Source organism: Bison bison, unplaced genomic scaffold, assembly GCF_000754665.1.
Source record: "Bison bison bison isolate TAMUID 2011002044 unplaced genomic scaffold, Bison_UMD1.0 scf7180017864535, whole genome shotgun sequence".
Taxonomy (NCBI): Eukaryota; Metazoa; Chordata; class Mammalia; order Artiodactyla; family Bovidae; genus Bison; species Bison bison.
This window is the reverse complement of record NW_011495084.1, coordinates 2,734,627-2,755,329: the sequence shown is the minus strand read 5'-3', so window position 1 is coordinate 2,755,329 and position 20,703 is coordinate 2,734,627. Positions and strand designations below refer to the sequence as shown.

General features: G+C 35.9%; 1 protein-coding gene across 3 annotated transcripts in view; it reads left to right on the top strand.

The window, feature by feature from the left end:
* PPFIA2 (protein tyrosine phosphatase, receptor type, f polypeptide (PTPRF), interacting protein (liprin), alpha 2) overlaps nucleotides 1-20,703 on the top strand; it is a 507,538-nt gene that overhangs the window by 157,427 nt on the left and 329,408 nt on the right. For 2 of the 3 annotated variants that reach the window (XM_010832022.1, XM_010832021.1), the window contains exon 1: nucleotides 12,494-12,574. The exons of the other annotated variant lie outside the window; for it this stretch is intronic. In XM_010832022.1, the coding sequence (XP_010830324.1) occupies nucleotides 12,494-12,574 (81 nt within the window). Of the gene's footprint in view, nucleotides 1-12,493; nucleotides 12,575-20,703 lie in introns of those variants that run through there. 3 annotated transcript variants of the gene reach the window in all.

Genomic DNA, 20,703 nt, shown 5'->3' with positions numbered 1-20,703 from the left:
AGTCACCCTGAAGCTGAGAGACTGGTGTTTGCAGCGTGCTTGTAACCTATTTGCAGCACACTAGTTGAGATGCCGTGCCCTAGTTAGCTCAGAATGATTCATGGTATGACCAAGAAGAGCAGGACATTTTTATCTCTCTTATGTTCAGCTTGATTGCAAAATAAAAGAATTGTACTATGTCAGTGATCCCTTAGTGTTGACTGCACTTTGAAAAACACCAGGGGAGCTTTAGAAAAATACTAATTTGGCATCCTTAAACTAATTAAACCAAGAGGGCTGGAAGTAAGGCCTAAATATTAGTATTTTTTAAAGCACCCTAGAGAATTCTAATGTTGGAAGATTCTACTGTGCTGGATGATTGCTAGGGCCCTTTGTGTCTCTAACCGTCTGAAACTTTGTTTGGAGATAGTCTATAGCAAGCTAAGTTTGGAGGCCAATGAATAATGGATGCTTTAAAGGGACAATCAAGGAAAGAGATATGGATAAAAGATACCATAGAAGAATGATACTTAGGAAGATCCCCTTGTAGACTTGAAAAGGCCAGGAAACTTCCCTTTCTCCTTGTGACAAAATCGAGTGGAAGGATCAGTCTCAGACTTTGAGATGAGGTGAGACACAAAGATAAGCGTGGGTGCAAATGTAGGTAAGAGTACAAAGAAAGGGATTTCAGTATAAAGCTTCTGTGAGTGAGTGAGCAAGCAGTGGAGAAAGACCTTAAACAGATTAGAGGAAAGTTTGTGGAAGTGCTGTGAAAGGAGACAAGTGGGAGATGAGGAGGGGCAGGCAGCACAGGGAGCACTGCTGAGGTGGAGAATGGCCCGCTTGAAAATGCATCAGTTGTGTGATGTACTCCAACAGCACATATCCACTCAGGCTGTAGGAGACAAAATGGACAATTGGATTAAAAAATATTTACTGAATGAATCAAATAAAAATGTATTAGGAAAATAGGATGAGAATAGCAAGAGAATGGAAGATGTAATAGATCATGGATTCCTGATTAGGTATGGAGAGAATGGAAATAAAAGTTAACTTATAAAGTAGGAGAAAACTGGGCCAGATGATTCCTATTTTTAATGTGTCCAGGAAAAAATACAATGAATCATAACAAACTGTGGAATATTGTTAAAGAGTTGGGAATACCATATCATCTTACCTGCCTCCTTAGAAACCTATATGCAGGTCAAGAAGAACAGTTAGAACCAGACATGGAACAACAGACTGGTTCAAAATGGGGAAAGGAGTACGTCAAGGCTGTATATTGTCACCCTGCTTATTTAACTTATATGCAGAGTACATCATGTGAATTATCTGGGCTGGATGAAGCACAAGCTGGAATCAAGATTGCTGGGAGAAATATCAGTAACTTCAGATATGCTGATGATACCACTGTAATGGCAGAAGAGGAGCTAAAGAGCCTCATGATGAAGGTGAAAGAGGAGAGTGAAAAAGCTGGCTTAAAACTCAACATTCCAAAAACAAAGATCATGGCATCTGGTTCCATCACTTCTTGGCAAATAGAAGGGGGAAAAGTGGAAATAGTGACAGATTCCATTTTCTTGTTCTCTGAAATCACTGAAGATGGTGACTGCAGCCATGAAAATTAAAAGATGCCTGCTCCTTGGAAGAAAAGCTATGACAAACCTAGACAGTGTATTAGAAAAGTAGAGACTTGACTTTGCCAACAAAAGTCCATATAGTCAAGCTATGGCTTTTCCAATAGTCATCTATGGATGTAAGAGTTGGACCATAAAGAAGGCTGAGTGCCAAAGAATTGATGCTTTTGAACTGTGGTGTTGGAGCAGACTCTTGAGATCCCTTTGGACAGCAAGGAGATCAAACCAGTCCATCCTAAAGGAAATGAACCCTGAATATTCTTTGAAAGGACTGGTACTGAAGCTGAAGCTCCACTGCTCTGGCCACCTGATGCGAAGAGCCAACTCATTGGAAAAGACCGTGAGGCTGGGAAGGATTGAGGGCAAGAGGAGAAAGTAGCAACAGAGGACAAGATGGTTGGATGGCTTTGCAGTCAATGGACATGAGTTTGAGCAAACTCAGGGAGATAGTGAAGGACGGGGAAGCCTGGCGTGCTGCAGTTCATGCAGGTCACAAAGCGTTGGACACGACTTGGGGACTGAACACCAACAAGTTAGATTATGAGAATGAAAATGCGGGATGTTTGTTCTGGGAAATCCCTTCTAGTTTATGAGGCATTGTGCGTCCCCGTGTGCATGTGTGCTCTGTTGCGAAGTTGTGTCTGACTCTTTTTGACCCAGAGAGTCACAAAGCCTGGACTCCAGCCAGGCTCCTCTGTCCATGGGACTCTCCAGGCAAGAATACTAGCATGGATTGTCATTTCCTTCTCCAGGGGATCTTCCCAACCCAGTGATTAACCACCGCCTCCTGCATTGCACACAGATTCTTTCCTGCTGAGCCCTAGGGAAGCCCCCCGTGCGGCAGGGACACCACTGTAATAATGAAATGATAATGAAAGTTGCTCAGTCATGTCTGACTCTTTGCAACCCCATGGACTATACAGTCCATGGAATTCTCTAGGCCAGAATACTGGAGTGGGTAGCCTTTCCCTTCTCACTTCTGGCCTAACTGGTATTCTTCAAAGCCGAACTGATTTCCTGGGTAAGCAGTCTGAGAGAATTAACAAGAATCATGTCTTGCTTTATTCTTCCCTCCCTTCATTAGTCTCTGGAACCGCCTGCCTCCAGTGAGCCTCCATTCTAAACTGCCTTTTGCCAAGCTGAAAACTTTGTAGCTTCTCTCAGCCCAATCATCTATTGCCAAAGCCTTTAATTTAAAGAAGTAAAGTCAACTAATTTGCTCACATATCTAATCTGTGTTCTTTAATATGGATGTATTTTAATATTCTCTCTCTCCTACATGATTAATTTATACCATTCTGTTACATCTCCAACATTCAAAGCACCCTTCCTCAATTTACTCTCAGCTGATAACCTTTCTTCTTAAGTCCCTGGAGACTTGCACCACCTCCCACCACCACAGTTACCAAAATAGGTATTCAGTACTCTGCCTTCCATGTGTTATCAAAGATGGGATCCTCTTCCTCTCTAAAGCTAGTCTTTTTTCTAATAGATTCTATCTCCTCTCATCTACTGCAGAAATTTGCCTCTTTTCATTCTACATCATCAGTTTTTTATCATCTGCCTAGAGCCTTTCCCTCCGCAAAATGTGTTCTTATTTCTCTCCTTTCTCTCTTTTTGCCAGCCAGTGTGCCATTTCTTTAATTCCCTTTGCAGCAATATGTTTTGCTGCACAGTTTCCAATTTCTCTCCTCCCATTTTATCTTAAGCTTCCTTTAATCAGCTTTTCTTGCAACCCTCCACTGAAGCCAACCTCTGCTTTGTTATTAATAACTCCAAGAGCCAATCTTCACCTTACTTGGTCTCAGCATCTGATACAGATGACCACTCTCACTTCTTGGATTCAGGCTGATCAGTGGTCTTTCAAACACATCATTGTTTTGGTCTTCCCTCTGCTTTGCTGATTAATTCCGCTCATTCTCCTTTGCTGGTCTACCAAGATGCTTATAAATAGAGTGCACTAGGGCTTTGGCTCTGACCTCTTTTCTTTTATATTTGCATTCATTCCAGTCTTTTGGTTTTCATCTGTATGCTTATTTGGTATCCAGATTTGTATATTCAACTGCCTTGTAAATCCCTATTTAGATACCTAGCAGAAACCTCAAGCTCACCATGTGCAAAACTGAACAACTGAATTGTCCCTAAACCTGCTTCTCTGGCAGTCTTCTTCATCTCAGTTGGTAGCTATTTCATTCTTCCATGGATAAGACCAAAAAAAAAAAAAAAACCAAGCACACACAAAGAAAATGTTAGTTGCTCAGTTGTCCAACTCTTTCCAACCACGTGGACTGTAGCCTGCCAGGCTTCTCTGTCCATGGAATTCTCTAGGCAAGAATACTTGAGTGGGTAGCCATTCCTTTCTCCAAATATCTTCCCAACCAAGGAATCAAACCTGTGTCTCGTGTGTTGCAGGCAGATTCATTACCATCTGAACCATCAGGGAAGGCCCTTCCATGGATCAGACCAAACACTTGAGAAATTGCTCAGGTCAAAAGACTTGAAGTTGTGGATTCTTTTCTTTCACAACCCACAACTGATCCATTAGGAAAATCTGAGCACTTTAATAATATTAAAATAAATAGTTCATCAGATAGCCCATCATCTAGAGATTCTTAGATGTATGAAATCAATCATTCAATCAATCAGGGTTTGTTTTTTTTTTTCTTTTTTTATATTTCTGTAATAAATTAAACTCAGTGGTGGATAAGCAATGCCAACATATAATTTTGAGTTGTAGTGTGGTTTTGCCATTAGATAAACCTGAAAGTAAGTGACTCTCTCACATACCTGCTGGGTGACCTTAGACAAGTTATAATTTTTCTAAGATTCAGATTCCTTATATATAAGTGAGAAATAAAATACTTCCTTTAACAGGTTTTGAAAAAGGCAACACTATGACTGACATATAATATCATTCAATAAATGCAAACTACTGAGCCATTGTTCTTGCTCTGAAAAGAAAATAAAACCATACAGTGATTGGCTTTAGCTTTCAAGGAAAATTCTTGGAAAAAATAAAATTAAGAAGAAAATAATGTACTTGCTATCTTGGCAACTGTGGCAGTAGAGAATTTAAAGAGTTAGAAATAAGATATTCTAAAGTTTGGAAATCTACTCCAGAGTTTTGCATAATAATGCCCTTGTTCCTGTAATCTTGCAGTCTTTCTAATTTAACATGGGATTATGAATGTCATGTACATCCATATAAATTAACGTTTTTTTAAATCATCTCATTATTCCAAGCAAACCATGGTAATAATGCTATCATGAAGGTCTTTGTATAGAATTGGTTACCATCATGATTTCTCTAATCCTATCAGTTAAATCTGTTTCTCCTGGGATGATATAATCAAGATGTTTAGTATAAAGTAAACTTATATGCAGAGTACATCATGAGAAATGCTGGGCTGGATGAAGCACAAGCTGGAATCAAGATTGCCGGGAGAAATATCAATAACCTCAGATATGCAGATGACACCACTCTTATGGCAGAAAGTGAAAAGAAACTAAAGAGCCTCTTGATGAAAGTGAAAGAGGAGAGTGAAAAAGTTGGCTTAAAGCTCAACATTCAGAAAACTAAGATTGTGGCATCTGGTCCCATCACTTCATGGCAAATAGATGGAGAAAGAGTGGAAACAGTAGCTGACTTTATTTTTCTGGGCTCCAAAATCACTGCAGATGGTGATTGCAGCCATGAAATTAAAAGACGCTTACTCCTTGGAAGGAAAGTTATGACCAACCTAGATAGCATATTGAAAAGCAGAGACATTATTTTGCCAACAAAGGTCCATCTAGTCAAGGCTATAGTTTTTCCAGTGGTCATGTATGGACGTGAAAGTTGGACTATAAACAAAGGTGAGTGCAGGAGAATTGATGCTTTTGAACTGTGGTGTTGGAGAAGACTCTTGAGAGTCCTTTGGACTGCAAGGAGATCCAACCAGTCCATCCTAAAGGAGATCAGTCCTGGGTGTTCATTGGAAGGACTGATGTTGAAGCTGAAACTCCAATACTTTGGCCACCTGATGTGAAGAACTGACTCATTGAAAAGACCCTCATGCTGGGAAAGATTGAGGGAAGGAGGAGAAGGGGATGACAGAGGATGAGATGGTTGGATGGCATCACCGACTCGATGGACATGGGTTTGGGTGGACTCTGGGAGTTGTCCACCAGAGACAACCAAAAAGTCAGACATGACTGAATGACTGAACTGAACTGAAATGTAAAGTGAACTGCATAAAAAAGCATTAGAATATCTGTCTTGTTTGCTTGGAGTATATGTTTATTTTCTTTAATATGATATTTCTCTCAAAGCTCTGTGAATATGTGGATGGAGATGAATTTATGTGTACATTTGGGTGAGTGCATTCATATAAGTGTATAAAGTGAGGTGTCTCAACATATATTTTTAAATATATTTTCTAAACCACTATACAGCATTATTTAATAAAAACAATATAAGTTGATAGAATATCTATATTTGTCCATTTTTATTTCTGTTCATTCATTCAGCAAAGACTTCCCTATTATATACCAAACAGTGCACTCAGCCCAAAGTTGGAACATTAAACATACCACATACTAGCTGTAAGAATCTGAGAATGAGGAAACAGATTTCTAAATGGTCCAGACTAGTCAACAAGTCAAAATGAGATAATATTAAAATGTAGTCTTTGAAAAGAGAGAAGCAAACCAATCAAAGGAGAATGTTTCAGTCATTACCCAAGTATTTATTGCATACCTGTTCTGTGGCATGGGCTTCCCAGGTGGCTCAGTGGTGTAAAGAATCCACCTGCCAATGCAGGAGATCTGAGTTTGATCTCTGGGTTGTGAAGGTCCCCTGGAGAAGGAAATGAGAACCCACTCCAATATTATTGCCAGGGAAATCCTGTGAACAGAGGAGCCTGGCGGGCTACAGTCCATGGGGTCACAGAGTCGGACACGACTTGGTGGCTAAACAACAACTCTATGCCTGCATGGCGCTGGCTCTTGTTAGGGACAGACTAGAAGATAAGTTCCATATAGGTCACAACTTTTGCACACTAAGGAAGATTCTTTTATCTCAGACTTTAACAAGGCATTATATTTCCTGATTAAAAAAGACTAAAATTCAGATCCTTTATGAGCAACTGAGAATTCTCTGAATCTTGATGCAATAACTTCAGTGTATAGTATCTGAGAACATATATGGAAACTGGGCAGTGAAGAAGAGAACACAAATTTGTCCAGAGTGAAAGTATTTGTTTGATCATGAGTAGATAAGAATTTTACCAATTTTTTAAGAAAAAGTGAAATTTAGTGCAAAAACTGTACTATATAGTACAGCATGTGGGGCATATCCAATTTCAGGTTCAGCATATAATACTATATATGGGTTATCATGCCATAGAATGGACCCACAGCTTCTCAGCTAACTGTTTTTATGTGTATAAAGTCAGAGCTCTGAAATCTTTTAAAGTATTATAATAAAAACTTGAGCTATTTGAGCATCTGATATCCAGAGTGGTAGATTAGGAAATAACATCCTGTTATAAAACTTTATGTGATTTTTATAAAATCAAATTGATGATATATATTTCAGAATATAAGCAACGTATTGTAACGAAATTACGAACTTGTAAAATTTAGAGTTCTAATCAGCTAATATTTTTCTCTGTTATAAGACAAAACAAAAATTTAATCCTGAATTTCAGACAATTAATATTTGTAATTTAAGAATTAAAGTATTCATAGTCTATCATCATAATACAGGTAAACATTTGTGGAAGATGTGGTTCAGTTAAAGAGAAACTAAAGTGAAAGAGAACAAAAAATATAAAAAGATAATATTTAAAAATTTTCTAATTTGAATTTTGAAGACAATATACTTGCATATATGTGTGTCTATATGCATATATGCAATGACATGTGTGCATGAACATGTGTATATGTATATAATTAACATATATGCATATACATGCACATATATGTACAGACATATATAAAACTTTATGAGATAATGTAAGAAAATGCAACATACTATTATCAAGATATGGATTAAAGCCAAATTTAATATTTTTGTTTTGTTATAAATGGAAGGTTGTAAAATTTTATTTCAATATGCCCATTTTTTTTCTTGGTCTACATGGTCACAAATCTTGAAGGATACCAAGGATTGTCTTGATTTATTTGGGACAACCTCAATGAATGAATGATTAATTAGCTAAAAAACAGTCTTAAACTTGTCAAAACGTCTCTGAGACATTAGAAACTTTTTTTTTAATTGAAATACTTTAATCAAGTTCTCATTGCTAGACTTGATGACACCTGTTGGATCAATCATGTCTTTGACATGCTACTAAATGAGTATTTCCTCTCAGTTCACCTGTCTTTCATTTCTGTCATAACTATAATGGGTATCTGACACATCATCTCTCTTCAATAAAGATTTGTTGAATTAATGAATAAGTGAATGAATGAACAACGTGCTGTGAGTGTCAGAAAATAGAAAACTCAGAAGCAGGATGTGACGTAATCTAAGAGTTTTGGCTATATGTATAGGGTCATCTTTGCTGCATCCTGAAAAGCTCATGATATAAAGACAATACAGATATGGATAGTGATGCATAATTATGAATATATATTTAGATAAATAAATAGATGTTTGATAGATAGATAGCAATATATGCTTAACTGTCTTCCATATGCCATCCATATGGATTCACTAGGATGTATTTCCCATCTGGGCTGTAAATTTCACTCCATCTGGCATGACTTCTAACTGAATGCTTGGCTACAAAATTCTTTGTTACCTTAGAATGCTATGATGAAAACTGTATTGATATCTCTCCTGTCTCCTTTCCTCCTCCACCTGCTCCTCATCTTACTCCTCTTCCTTCTTCTGCTCTCTCTCTCCTATTCTTCATCCAGTATGGCATTTATTGGAAACTAACAGCAAATGAACAGCCCTTTTCATTGTACTCCTTTAACTCTGCAAATTCTTATTTTAGCAAATGTTTGAGTGTGTTATCCAATGCCTATAAGTGAATGAAAGACAAGTTATATTGAATTGCTTGTCTTGAAGCAGGATATGTTATTTGTTGGAAAAAAATGTGTTGAGGGATGTAAAAATGTTTGTGCTTAATCTTCCTGACAGGACATGAAATGGTAGCTTTAAACTATTCTCGAACTTTTTATAAAACCACACTGATAACCTATATTTCAGAAGACGTAAGGGTAATTATTCCCAGAGGCAGAAAGATGTATTATATGATTTCTGGGAATCATCTCTGTAAGTCTATTAAAAACAAGTGTCTGGCTTGAAGAATTTTATTTTACTCATTTAAAAAAATGTAATTTATTTATCCTTTTTTATTTTCAGTTTGTTTTTTTCTGTAAAAATTCAAGCGCTTGAGATTGCTGGCATTAAGCCGTCTGGAGTTAATATTGTTAATTTACTTCTCTTTGTGGAAGATAGATCTCGAGAGATTTAAGGGAGTGATCTGTGTGTAGTAATTGAAACAGACATATTTACCCATCCTGTGGTTAATATTGCCTGGAAACTGATGATTGCTACCATCAGTGTATTAAATTTTATATTACAGAACAATAATGTACTCTTTAAACTTTTGAGTTAATATTTAACATAGTCTTAATTTAATTCAAAAACAGTCAAGCTAAGTATGGAATTTATTGACAAGCCACAATCATCCTGGAAAGCTATTTGGAAAAGTAATTAACTATAAGTAAGAGAATATGTCTCTACATTTCTTATATTTTTAAAAGACAAGTATGTTCTAATTTCACTGGATTTCATAGGAAAAGGGTGTTGACTAAGTCTCTTTACTAATTTCACATGAGCAAATGTTTCTATATGAAAAAAAAAAAAACAAAAAACACCTAGCAGGGTCACTTCTTATGCCCCGCAATATTTTCAGCCATGCTTTTCCAGTCACTCTGCTTCTATGCCATCTTGTGCCTTTTCACATATATATTCTTCTCTTCATCTCTTTTGAGACATTTTCCCACTCAGAACTCTTGGGGAGCAGGAGTTACATGACCCCATGCTTAACAGTAAATATGATCCCAACATTTATCTTTAAAAGGGAAGAACCAAAAAAAAAATATATATATATATATACACCACTGATTACCACAACTAGTATGTGTGTATAGTTATTTGAGCATCAATGGAACAAATCCCACGTGGGCTAAGAAATCAGAAGGGGAAAAGCAGTTAATTTGAGGAATGAAATAATATGGCTACTTAACATAGAAATGGAAAAGGAAAACATGACTTTTCAAGTAAACTTGCAGTAGTAATTAGAGTTATAGTTAAGGAGACTAAAAGTAATCTTAGCAAATAATATTTATACCAGAAAAAAAATTTTTTTAAATAATCATTTGGGCTAAAAAAAAAAAGATGGGAACATATCGAAGGGAAACAGGATCCAACCTGAAGGATTTCCCAGTGACCAATGCTAGGACAATTTAAGCATCAAATAAATTGTATTATAATCCAAAGTATGAAATAAACATACCTGAGTTCATGCCTACATAAATAAATAATTGAAAAAATAATCGAAGGAGAGATGCAAGGCTTCTGTATAGAAGAATTCCATATAATATACATACATAGTCTCCCCTCAGGGAGGTAAAGCTTAATTTCATCTCTCCATATTTCTTCTTTGAGAGTGTGCAACTTCCAAAGAATAGAGTGAACAACTTCCAAAGAATAGGGTATGGAAACAGAAAGAGAGTAATTTTATAGTTGAAAAACCTGACAAATACTTCTTTAACCAAATGACTAAAGTTAACATCGCTAGTAAAATGTGGATATCGTTCATGCCTAATATGATGTGGTGAGGTCACTTCACTAATATTAATATGATGTGATGAGACAGACACTTCACCCCTCTAGTATTCTCCAAAACCCATGCTAAGTCGCTTCAGTCGTGTCCGACTCTGTGTGACCCCACAGACGGCAGCCCCCCAGGCTCCCCCGTCCCTGGGATTCTCCAGGCAAGAACACTGGAGTGGGTTGCCATTTCAACCTAGTCTAATCTTGAGGAAAACATCAGACCAAGCATTGGGAGATACCCTACATGATACTTGACCAGAAATTCTTTCTAGTCTTCAAGATCCTGAAAAATATGGAAAAGCTTAGAAGCTGTCACAGACCAGAGGAAACAATGGAAAAAAACAAAAAACGAAATAACTGTGGTACCCGCCACTGGCACCTAGATCAGAAAAGGGACACTATTGGAAAGACTAGTGAAGTCCAAGCGAAGTCTGAAGTTTCATTAATAGTAATGTTCTGTATTGGTTACTTAGTTTTAAAAAATGTACCATAGTAATGTAAGATGTTGACAATTAGAGAAATTGGGTGAGGGACACATTTGCAACTTTTCTATAAATCTAAAATTATCCCCCAATTAAGCATTAATTTAACACATTATCTTCTGCTTTGTTTAGTAGCTTGGTAAGTAAACAGTTACCTACTTACATAACTTGCCAGAATATAGGAATTCTAGGAATTAAGAATTTCTTTCTATTTTCTACTATTTGATATTATGAATTAGAATCATAACTAGAAATTCAAAAGTAAAAAGGAATAGTAATTTAAGTTTTGAGAGCTCATCACCAGCATATTACTTTTATAGTCTTCAAGTTCAGAACAGTTAGTTCCTGGTGGTTGGTTGTGAATAACTATGTCATCTTAGATACATTCCCAAAGACACATTTTTTGGTTCCTTTTAATCTCTGTCCTCCTGAAGTCTCCACTTTTGAACCATGTGTAAATGGAACGTTTATTTTTACCTCTGAAAAGTGTAAAGTCATCTGAATATGATCCTTTAGACAGACTGAGCAATTTGTGTAAAAAGACATAGAAAAATGGACATGCATCACAACACAGTCTAAATATTTATAATCAATATTTTGAGAGTTTGGGTCAAAATTTTCATGTATCTAAAGAATGTTTTATTAATTATTTTCTACATGTTTGAGATAAAGTTGTAATTATTTAGAATAAATGTATGGTACTTTATAAAGCATTTATTATGATATCATTTTTTTAATTAAGGTGAGGGAAATAAGAAAGCAATGATACATTCATATTCATGATGTTATTTAAAAGCAGAAATTAAAAATAATTGATACATTTTATTTGATAATATGCCTAGATTATATAGCATTACTGAATTATATGCCTTGCCCCAGAAAGTTTTAGCCAGCTGCAATATGATTTGATCTATACAATTTATACAATTTAAAAAGAACTGTTTTTTTTTTAAAGGCTTTAAAATTTAAAATCATGTTGAAAATACATGAGTAACAAAGAGATTTAGAAAGGTACAGAAATAATCGTGATGAAATTATGTTTTGTTACTAGATATATCTTTAAATGGTGTAGGAAACACGCTTCAGGTTAGTCAGGAGAGGTCCTCAGAATTACACCGTGCATGTTTCCCTGAATTGAAACTGTATGTTATTGGTTAACCAGGATATTTAGCATAATCACTCTGCTAGACTGTGGTGGAGGGAGGTGATTATCACTGAGAACAGATGGGCAGGTCCACAGCACTGCCAGATTCTGCACAAGCTCCATTTATTGTTGGTTCTTGCTTTTTTCCTTCGGTGTTTTAATTTTTTTTTTTTTTAAACACTGTATGTTCTAAAGAACTAGCTGCACAAAAGGTCAGTAGCTGATGACCTTTCAGCTTAGATTTCAAACGTAGAAGAAAGATTCAAAATGCTATCACTGTGTATCTAAGAAGGATGGAGCAGGTTTCATTTTACACTCTAGCCTCCCTCAATGCATGCACGGATTTATCTGTGTGCTAAGCTCTCTGCTCTGCATCTGTAGCTCCTTGTGGATTATATTGTCTCTCTGATCAGAAATGATCTTCTCGGATATGAACACCGTTTCTGGCTCCCCTAAAGTGCATCCTCCTAATGGGACCCGGTTTTATACTTTTCAAGTAAGTGTGCTTTAAATGGCTTCACTACCTAGGGAGTTAATCCATAGTCCAACTTTTAATAAAGAGAAAAATAAGGGAAGGAAAACTGCAAAATGGAAAGTATTAAAGAGGATGTAAGATGTAGAAAATGTGCATGTCCTTTTAATCCAGGTTTTTTGATATGGAAATTAGATAGCATTATGATTCTCTGTGAATTCAAGCCAATAATAGTGAACTAATTTTCACAAGGATTTTTAAATCTGCTGTATTATCATATTTACAAGGTTTATGAGATAGTCTCCTGAAATTGTTCTTTATGGATATAATATGGTGAAAATTATTAAGTTCCTTCCCTGATATATTACAGAGAAGATAAAATTAAAAGACATTTTATGGAACTTTGCAAACTATGTTCTGTAGGCTTAGAAAAATTTTGTATTTCTTATACATAGCTTAACATGACTCTTGTTATTTACTTTTATGAGTGCAATATAAAATTAATCAATAATACAGTAGCTTAAGTGTCATGTTTAGTATGCTCTTTCTATTTGAGGTAAAGTAGAAACTCATTGAGATGGAAGATTTCCTGTGTTATCAAAAAGTCAAAATGATTTACAATATAAATGTAAATGTGTGTTACAAAGCTGTTACTGACTTTCAGTTGCCTTTGAATAAATCAGTCATCAGTCTAGAAAATGGTTACGTCTAAAGTAAATCATATTCTACCTCATTTTTATCCTCAAATTGCATTTTTCAGTGCTAAGGTTTACTTTGTAGTTCAGTCATATCATCATTAGATTAAAAGGGGGAATGAAACTCTTCTCTGTATATTTTACACTCTGGGAATATGAACAGCCTAGCATTTAATTATTTTAGCTATAAAGTTATAATGTACTGAAAAATAAGTGCAAAAACCTAGAGAATTAATGTAGTAGAGGTAATATTTCTTGTAAAAAGAAGCTCTGAATAAATGCACATATGATTTATTAAAATCTCCTGCCTTTGCACACTCTAGCAGTAGATATAATTACTCTCTCTCTCTCCTCCTTCTTATACTTCTATTTTTAATCCTGTTGCCTCTCCTGCTTTACACTGATGTCTACTGATAGTGCAAGTCTGTGCTGTTACAGAATATTTTTGCTTCCCAGTGGCGATCGGCTTATTGTGGAAGTGATTCAAAATGCAACTGCCCTGGGGCTCTTGTACAGAATTATTACTTTTTTCTTCTCCGTACACTGAGATATAAACACTCCTTACAATATCCTGTAGCTGCCTCTTAGGGGCAGTTTTTGACATTGGGTATTCTGCTTCAGTCTCTTAAAGTTTAAGGGTCAGTAAATTCCATATGCTCAGTCATGACAGGCGTTTTACAATTCTTTCAGCAGGTCTTGCTGACACATTTCCTGACAGGTGATTTTCTTTGAAAACACACTGGAATGATTTTTAACCACTCTTTTTTTTTTTTTTTTTTTGCTGATGTTATAACAATTCATGTAAAAAGCAGTAAGATTTCAGATAAAATAGAAATGTTGACAAATATGAGATCTGTTTTGCTACATTTTTAAAATCACAAAAAGGTATTTGATCCTGACATTTGTGGTAACAGGCGTTGTGTGTTTAACTTTTTGTTGCTATTGTTTGTTTTTGCTTTTGGTGGAAGAGAAGGATGGTTTTTAAAGCATGAAAACTGGCTTATAAAAGTTAACTCTTTGCTTTTGTCTTCAAGGGACTGAATTATGCATGATTATCTTTCTTATTTATATATACATTAGCCTATTTTAAGGTGATGTAGTTTTGATTGTAGTACTGTCATGAGAAATGAGATGCTGTAAAATAACAGACCATTTGTCAGAAGTATATCTTGTGGAAATGATTAGTTAAATTTTTGAAAGTGGTTCTCATTATGGAATGGCATAAATGCATTTCTGAAATGATTCTGCATCAAGGAACTGAGATTTTAATGCTTACCTTCTTAAATTAATTCTAGCACAAGAGTTAACATATGCAAAAACATTTAAGATAGCTTAGCATGAATAATACTGAGTTTCAGTTCCATCTTCTCATCAGATGTTTAAACTATCCTGTCATTTTTTGCTGAAATTGTATAATATCAAATTTTAAAAGTAAGATTTAGAACATATTTGACCTGAACTGTTTAAAGGTAAAAAGATGACAAATAAGAAGCTGAAGGATATTCTAATTACAAGCCTATATTTTTCATTGCATTTTAATTAGTCACATACATTTACACTTCTATTCACATGTGCAAATACTATCTTGTATAGACTAACACTTAATTTAAATTAATTTCCTTATAAGTGAGATCTCAGTTCTATATACTATGAAAATACTTGAATCTGCATTTTTCATTCAGAGGTCCCTGTACCCTGAATGATGCCAACACCCAATTTGCACTATATATTTAGTGAGTAACTTGCCTCCAAAAATTCAAGTTCTAGAGTATAGTTGTCTAGAATGATTTTTGATTGACAAAAATTAAAATTAATTATAATATTTGAATGGATTAAAGCTGTCAGTCTATGGTCCTCAAATATGTACAAATGGGAAACCTACTTTAAAACAAAATTAAAGTATATATATGAATGCAATAAATTATTTTTAATTTTATGTCCACAAAAGATGATGTCCTAACATCATTTCATATTTAGTTCTATTTCTGCAAGTAAAACTATTTACTATATTTTACTAAACCTGTAGATAAGCTAACCAAGACATAATGTGTAAATTCTCCCAGAAGTATTGATGACCACCAAGCTACCCCGTCATTTCCTAGAAATTAAGTATCTTCATCTAGAGGTTTCATACTGTCTGCAGAATCCTAAGATTCTAGGGGTGCTTGTCAGTAGTTGCTAGAGACAGTAGGGAGGAGGAATACATTCTTCTGAGCTTATTAATGCTTCCTCATTCTACACTTACCTGTTTTATTCATTGGAACTCTATGCAAGCCTTCAGGCACAGCAAGTAACAAATGGCATATTCCTTTCAAAAACAAGGCAAAAGTGGTGTGCAAACCACTTCCTCAAACCAAAGGAGTTAATTTCTGATGGACCAGTTTTGATTTATTGAACCCACAGAGCAATTATTTCTGCTTAGGATATATTTCTTTGCCATTTAATCCTGGCATTAATAACATGTACTGCCAAGAATGTGTGAAAGTGTTTGACTCTGTTGCCCGCTGGCACCCACTGAAAACAAGAGAAAGACACTTTGCCACAAAGCAGGGAAACATATTAATGTGCCATTTCCATGTTTAGAATAGTTTGTGTCCCCTGTCCTTAGAGAGTAAAATTCATTTCTTTAGTTTGTTATAAAGAAGCTTTTCCTGATCTGGAGCTCATGCAACATACTGCTTTCTTGACTTGCTTTCCCAGAAAATTGTCTGTATGCTTCTGTTCTTTGCCTCTTCACTGAACCTGTCTATTGAAAAGTTGTTTTTATTTAAAGACTTGTTTTAAATGCTACCTCCCCATGAAGCCTTCACTCATTCACCTGATTTATTCATGATGTATTAAGTACATTTTCTTTGATCATTTGCTTGTTTATATCACTACAGGAGTACTTAATATGCTTTGTTTTAATCACTGAGAACATTTTATTCATCTACATCCCTAGCAAATGGATATAGTTATTATCCCTGTATAAAAAGTGGGGCTTGTTGGAAAGTAAATGATTAAAATTAGAAAATTCAACACAAAAACTATAATTTTTTGTTTAAACTATATAAGCATTTGTTGATATATATATATTATTAGAGAAGTAGCTAAAGATATTTAAAGGTAAATGTATTTAAAACTAAGCCTTTGAGTACCATCATTGGGTTCTTCAAAATAAATAACAGTTACATTATTGTTCTCAGAAAATTTTTAATTTCATCGTTTTTGCAATAGATTTCTTTTACAGCTAGACAAAACATTTTTGAAATTTTTTTCTTTATACCTATGTATAATTCCTTAGTAATTGAGGCTTTTTATACTTTATCAAAAGAACTTTAAAATTGTTTAATGTATAATTTTTAATTTAGCAGATACTATTACTTGAAATATGTAGAAGAGTAATAGGCAAATTGAAAATCTCAATTGCATGAACAATTTCACTCAAAAGATATTACTGATAATTAGCGTGGGGTACCATATCTTTGTGATTATATGAGGTTGAGGTAATTCTGGCTTTTCAGAGGAAAAAAACAGATTTTTTCATATTCTATCATTTTTTTTAATACCTGGGAATCCACTGTTACTCATATTATTTGAAGCACATTATATTAACTTCCTACTGTTGATATTTTTTAAAAATGCACTGAATATATCTATCAGTATGCTTGGAACATGTTCTGTATTTAATAGAAAATGAAAGCAAAGTAGCCCAATAGAAATAAGACAGACCGTTTGGCTCTAGGGTTATAGAGTAACATTGGCAGACTTCCCCAGCTCAGTGAGAGAACCAAGCTTTTTCTCTGTCACCCAACTATATGCAGTCATGATTATGATTATAAATGGTAGAGACAACGCAATAAGTCTTTCAAGCAAGTAGACTGACAACTTCTTGGTGTGTGGGAAAGGCAGACTTTAATATAACTAAAACATAAACTGGAGACAGGAAATGGCTAAAATTCAATGTCCAAAGTCAAGAACATAAAGGTAGGTTTGAATGTCAAGTCCAGATCCTCAGGAACTTGAACTTAGGATTCAAGGATTTTCAGTGAGAAATGATAGGCTTCAATTTACCATTTAGCTGGAATACTGGATTATGCCTTGGCTGGTTGATGGGACAGCAAAAACTATTCAGTGGCTTTCCAAAGTAAAAAAAAAAAAAAAAAAACCTAGAGGAATTATGAAATTATGATTTCCCTGCTTTAGAGATAGAAAAAACTGATGCTCAAAAATGTACTTAAAGTAGTTGTTAATAATATAAGATATATGTCTGAATCCAGAGTTACTGAACCCAAAATTCCATACTCTTTCCCCTATGTTCTTCTGCTGAAATTGTTGATGGTGAAATACATCAGCAAAATTATTTCGAGGTATATAATTCCTAATCCTCTGTTGATCTATTAATTCAAAAACTTATAGAAATTTAGCTCTACTTCTTCAAAACATTGTATTTCAGACTCACTGAGTTTTTAAACTTGAGATTCTTGTTTAGTTACATCTCATTTAATCCTTATTGACACTTTTCTTTTAGTTAGAAATATGTTTTTATAGTAATCAAATTGCCAATCAAATTGTGCTGAAAGGTAAAAAGGGAAACCAAGGGGGGAAGTGTTTGCTTAATACACACCTTTATTTACACAAGAATGCTCTTTACATTAGTGAGACCAACCATAGAAAACAATGAGTAGCTCCTGGGCTCCCCATAGGAGATCATATCTCTTCCATCTGTAGAGGTTTCTGTTTAATAGATGTTGGCTACGCTACCTGTTCTGTGAGGACAGGCCCTTCTGTCCTCTTTTTTTTTTTTTTTCTTTCGTTGTTAAATCACGAACACCAAGAGATTGTGCAGCACAAAACTGTAATTAGTAAATAGGTGTTGAATTGAATTATAGACTGAAAAGAATGTATCCTCATCTAGAATGACTTCCCCATAGGAATATATAAATGGTGGTAAAATTCCCAGCATGAGGTCCACAAATGTATTTCACTTATATACTTAGCTACAATAACTTAAGTTTTCAAGTATTGACTGAAGGAGAAGGAAATTGGCAGTAGGGACATTTAATTAGGGTGCTCTTAAGAGTTGAGCACCCTAATTAATGTCCCTACTGTCAGTTTCCTTTCCCTTCAGTCAGGAAATGGCAACCCACTCCAGTATTCTTGCCTGGAAAATCCCATGGACAGAGGAGCCTGGTGGGCTATACTCCACGGGGTAGCAAAGAGTCGGACACAACTGAGCGACTTCACTTTACTTTCTAAGAAGAGTTGACTCATTGGAAAAGACTCTGATACTAGGAGGGATTGGGGGCAGGAGGAGAAGGGGACGACAGAGGATGAGATGGCTGGATGGCATCACCAACTCCATGGACATGAGTTTGGGTGATTTCCGGGAGCTGGTGATGGACAGGGAGGCCTGGCATGCTGCAATTCATGGGGTTGCAAAGATCGGACTCGACTGAGCGACTGAACTGATGCCAAGGTACCATGTTTCCTATGCCTGACTTACAGGAGGACAGAATTGCCCAAATCAAGGCGACTAGTGGGTCATGAAAGGTACAGAATTAGCTGGGAGCACATTTTCCACTTTCTGACTTCTTTATTTGGTAGACATGTATTTAGGTTCATTTTCTCTGTTTCTATTTGTGTGTATGTACTCTACTGAGGGAGAAGGCAATGGCAACCCACTCTAATATTCTTGCCTGGAAAATTCCATGGATGGAGGAGCCTGGTAGGCTGCAGTCCATGGGGTCGCTAAGAGTTGGACACGACTGAGCGACTTCACTTTCATTAAGATAAAGTATTTAATTCAGGGAGCATAGTGCCTGCTAGTTAGTAAGAGGTCAATAAGCTGCAGTCACAACAGAAGCAGGAGCCAAAGGGGGGTGTGCAAAACACACTAGAGGTGGCAAGGGTATGAACTAAGAGATGTTAAGGGTGAGGGAAAAGTCATTAAGAGAGAGATTTTAAAAATTCATTAACATACTGAATATAGGAGACAAGACAACAAAAGGCAAGATTACCTCCAAAGTTTCTATTGAGGGAGAGAGAAATATAGAGGAAGAGTAGTTTTGAAAACCAATATATTGAGTTTGGTTGTGGGCAGACTGAGTAGACAGTTGGAAATATGGGTTTGGCTCTCAGGAGAGAGGTCTGTCTGAAGAGTTGACGTAAATGTGGGAGTCGTCTGTTTACAGGGTTAGGGGAAACTGGAAGTGGATGAAAAGACTTTGGCCGAGAATGAGGAGAATTGGGTAGAACGATGGGGCTGGGCATGAAATCCTTGAACCTACTGACTTCCCAGAATTACTGTCATTTGGAGTGTGTGTGCTTGGTTTATTTTGCAAATACAGTTTGAAAGCTTTTTCCTAATTACCTCTCCTTGAATATCACCTCGGAATCTAATTTAGAGGCTCCTGCCTTTTTGTGTGTGTCTTTGCTAAACTCCAGAAAAGCATAAAATTTATTTTACTTAACTACTTATATTTGTTTATTGACACCTAGCCTGATGCTTGTTGTATAGATGGTATGTGTTTTCTGAATGAATGAATTTGTGTGTAAATTGAAGAGTATCTAAAATTAATTCTCTTATATTAGTTTGTAAAATCATTTGATACACCTTGTTCTACATCCCCATTATGCCAGACTTTAGTGATAATGAGCAAAACACCAGATTTCTATGCTCAAAACTCTTAGAGTTGCCTTGTGGAAAATTATCCAAAAATAATAGCACATTGTTTGTTTCTCTGAAAATACTTTGACGTTAAGGGTTTATATGTTGTTGTTGTTCAGTCACTAAGTTGTGTCCGACTCTGCAACCCCATGAACTGAAGCACACCAGGCTTCCCTGACCTTCAGTGTTTCCCAGAGTTTACTCAAACTCATGTCCATTGAGTAGGAGATGCCATGGAACCACTCATCCTCTGTTGCCCACTTCTCCTCTTGCCCTCAATCTTTCCCAGCTTCAAGGTCTTTTCCAGTGAATTAGCCCTTCACATCAGGTAGCCAAAGTATTGGAGCTTCAGCTTCAGCACCAGTCCTTCAAATAACATTCAGGGTTGATATCCTTTAGGATTGACTGGTTTGATCTCCTTGCAGTCCAAGGAACTCTCAAGAGTCTTCTCGAGTACCACAGTTCAAAAGCATCAATTCTTCAGCACTCAGACTTCTTTATGGTCCAACTCTCACTGGTGTCACAAAGAGTCAGACACAACTGAGTGACTTTCACTTTTAAGAACATCCATACATGACTACTGGAAAAACCATAGCTTTGACTATACAGATCTTTGTCAGGAAAGTGATGTCTCTGCTTTGTAATAAACTGTCTAGGTTTGTCATAGCTTTTCTTCCAAGGAGCAAGTGTCTTTTAATTTAGTGGTTGAAGTCACCATCTGCAGTGATTTTGGAGCCCAAGAAAATAAAATCTATTACTGTTTCCACTTTTCCCCCATCTATTTGCCAGACGTGATAGGACTGGATGCC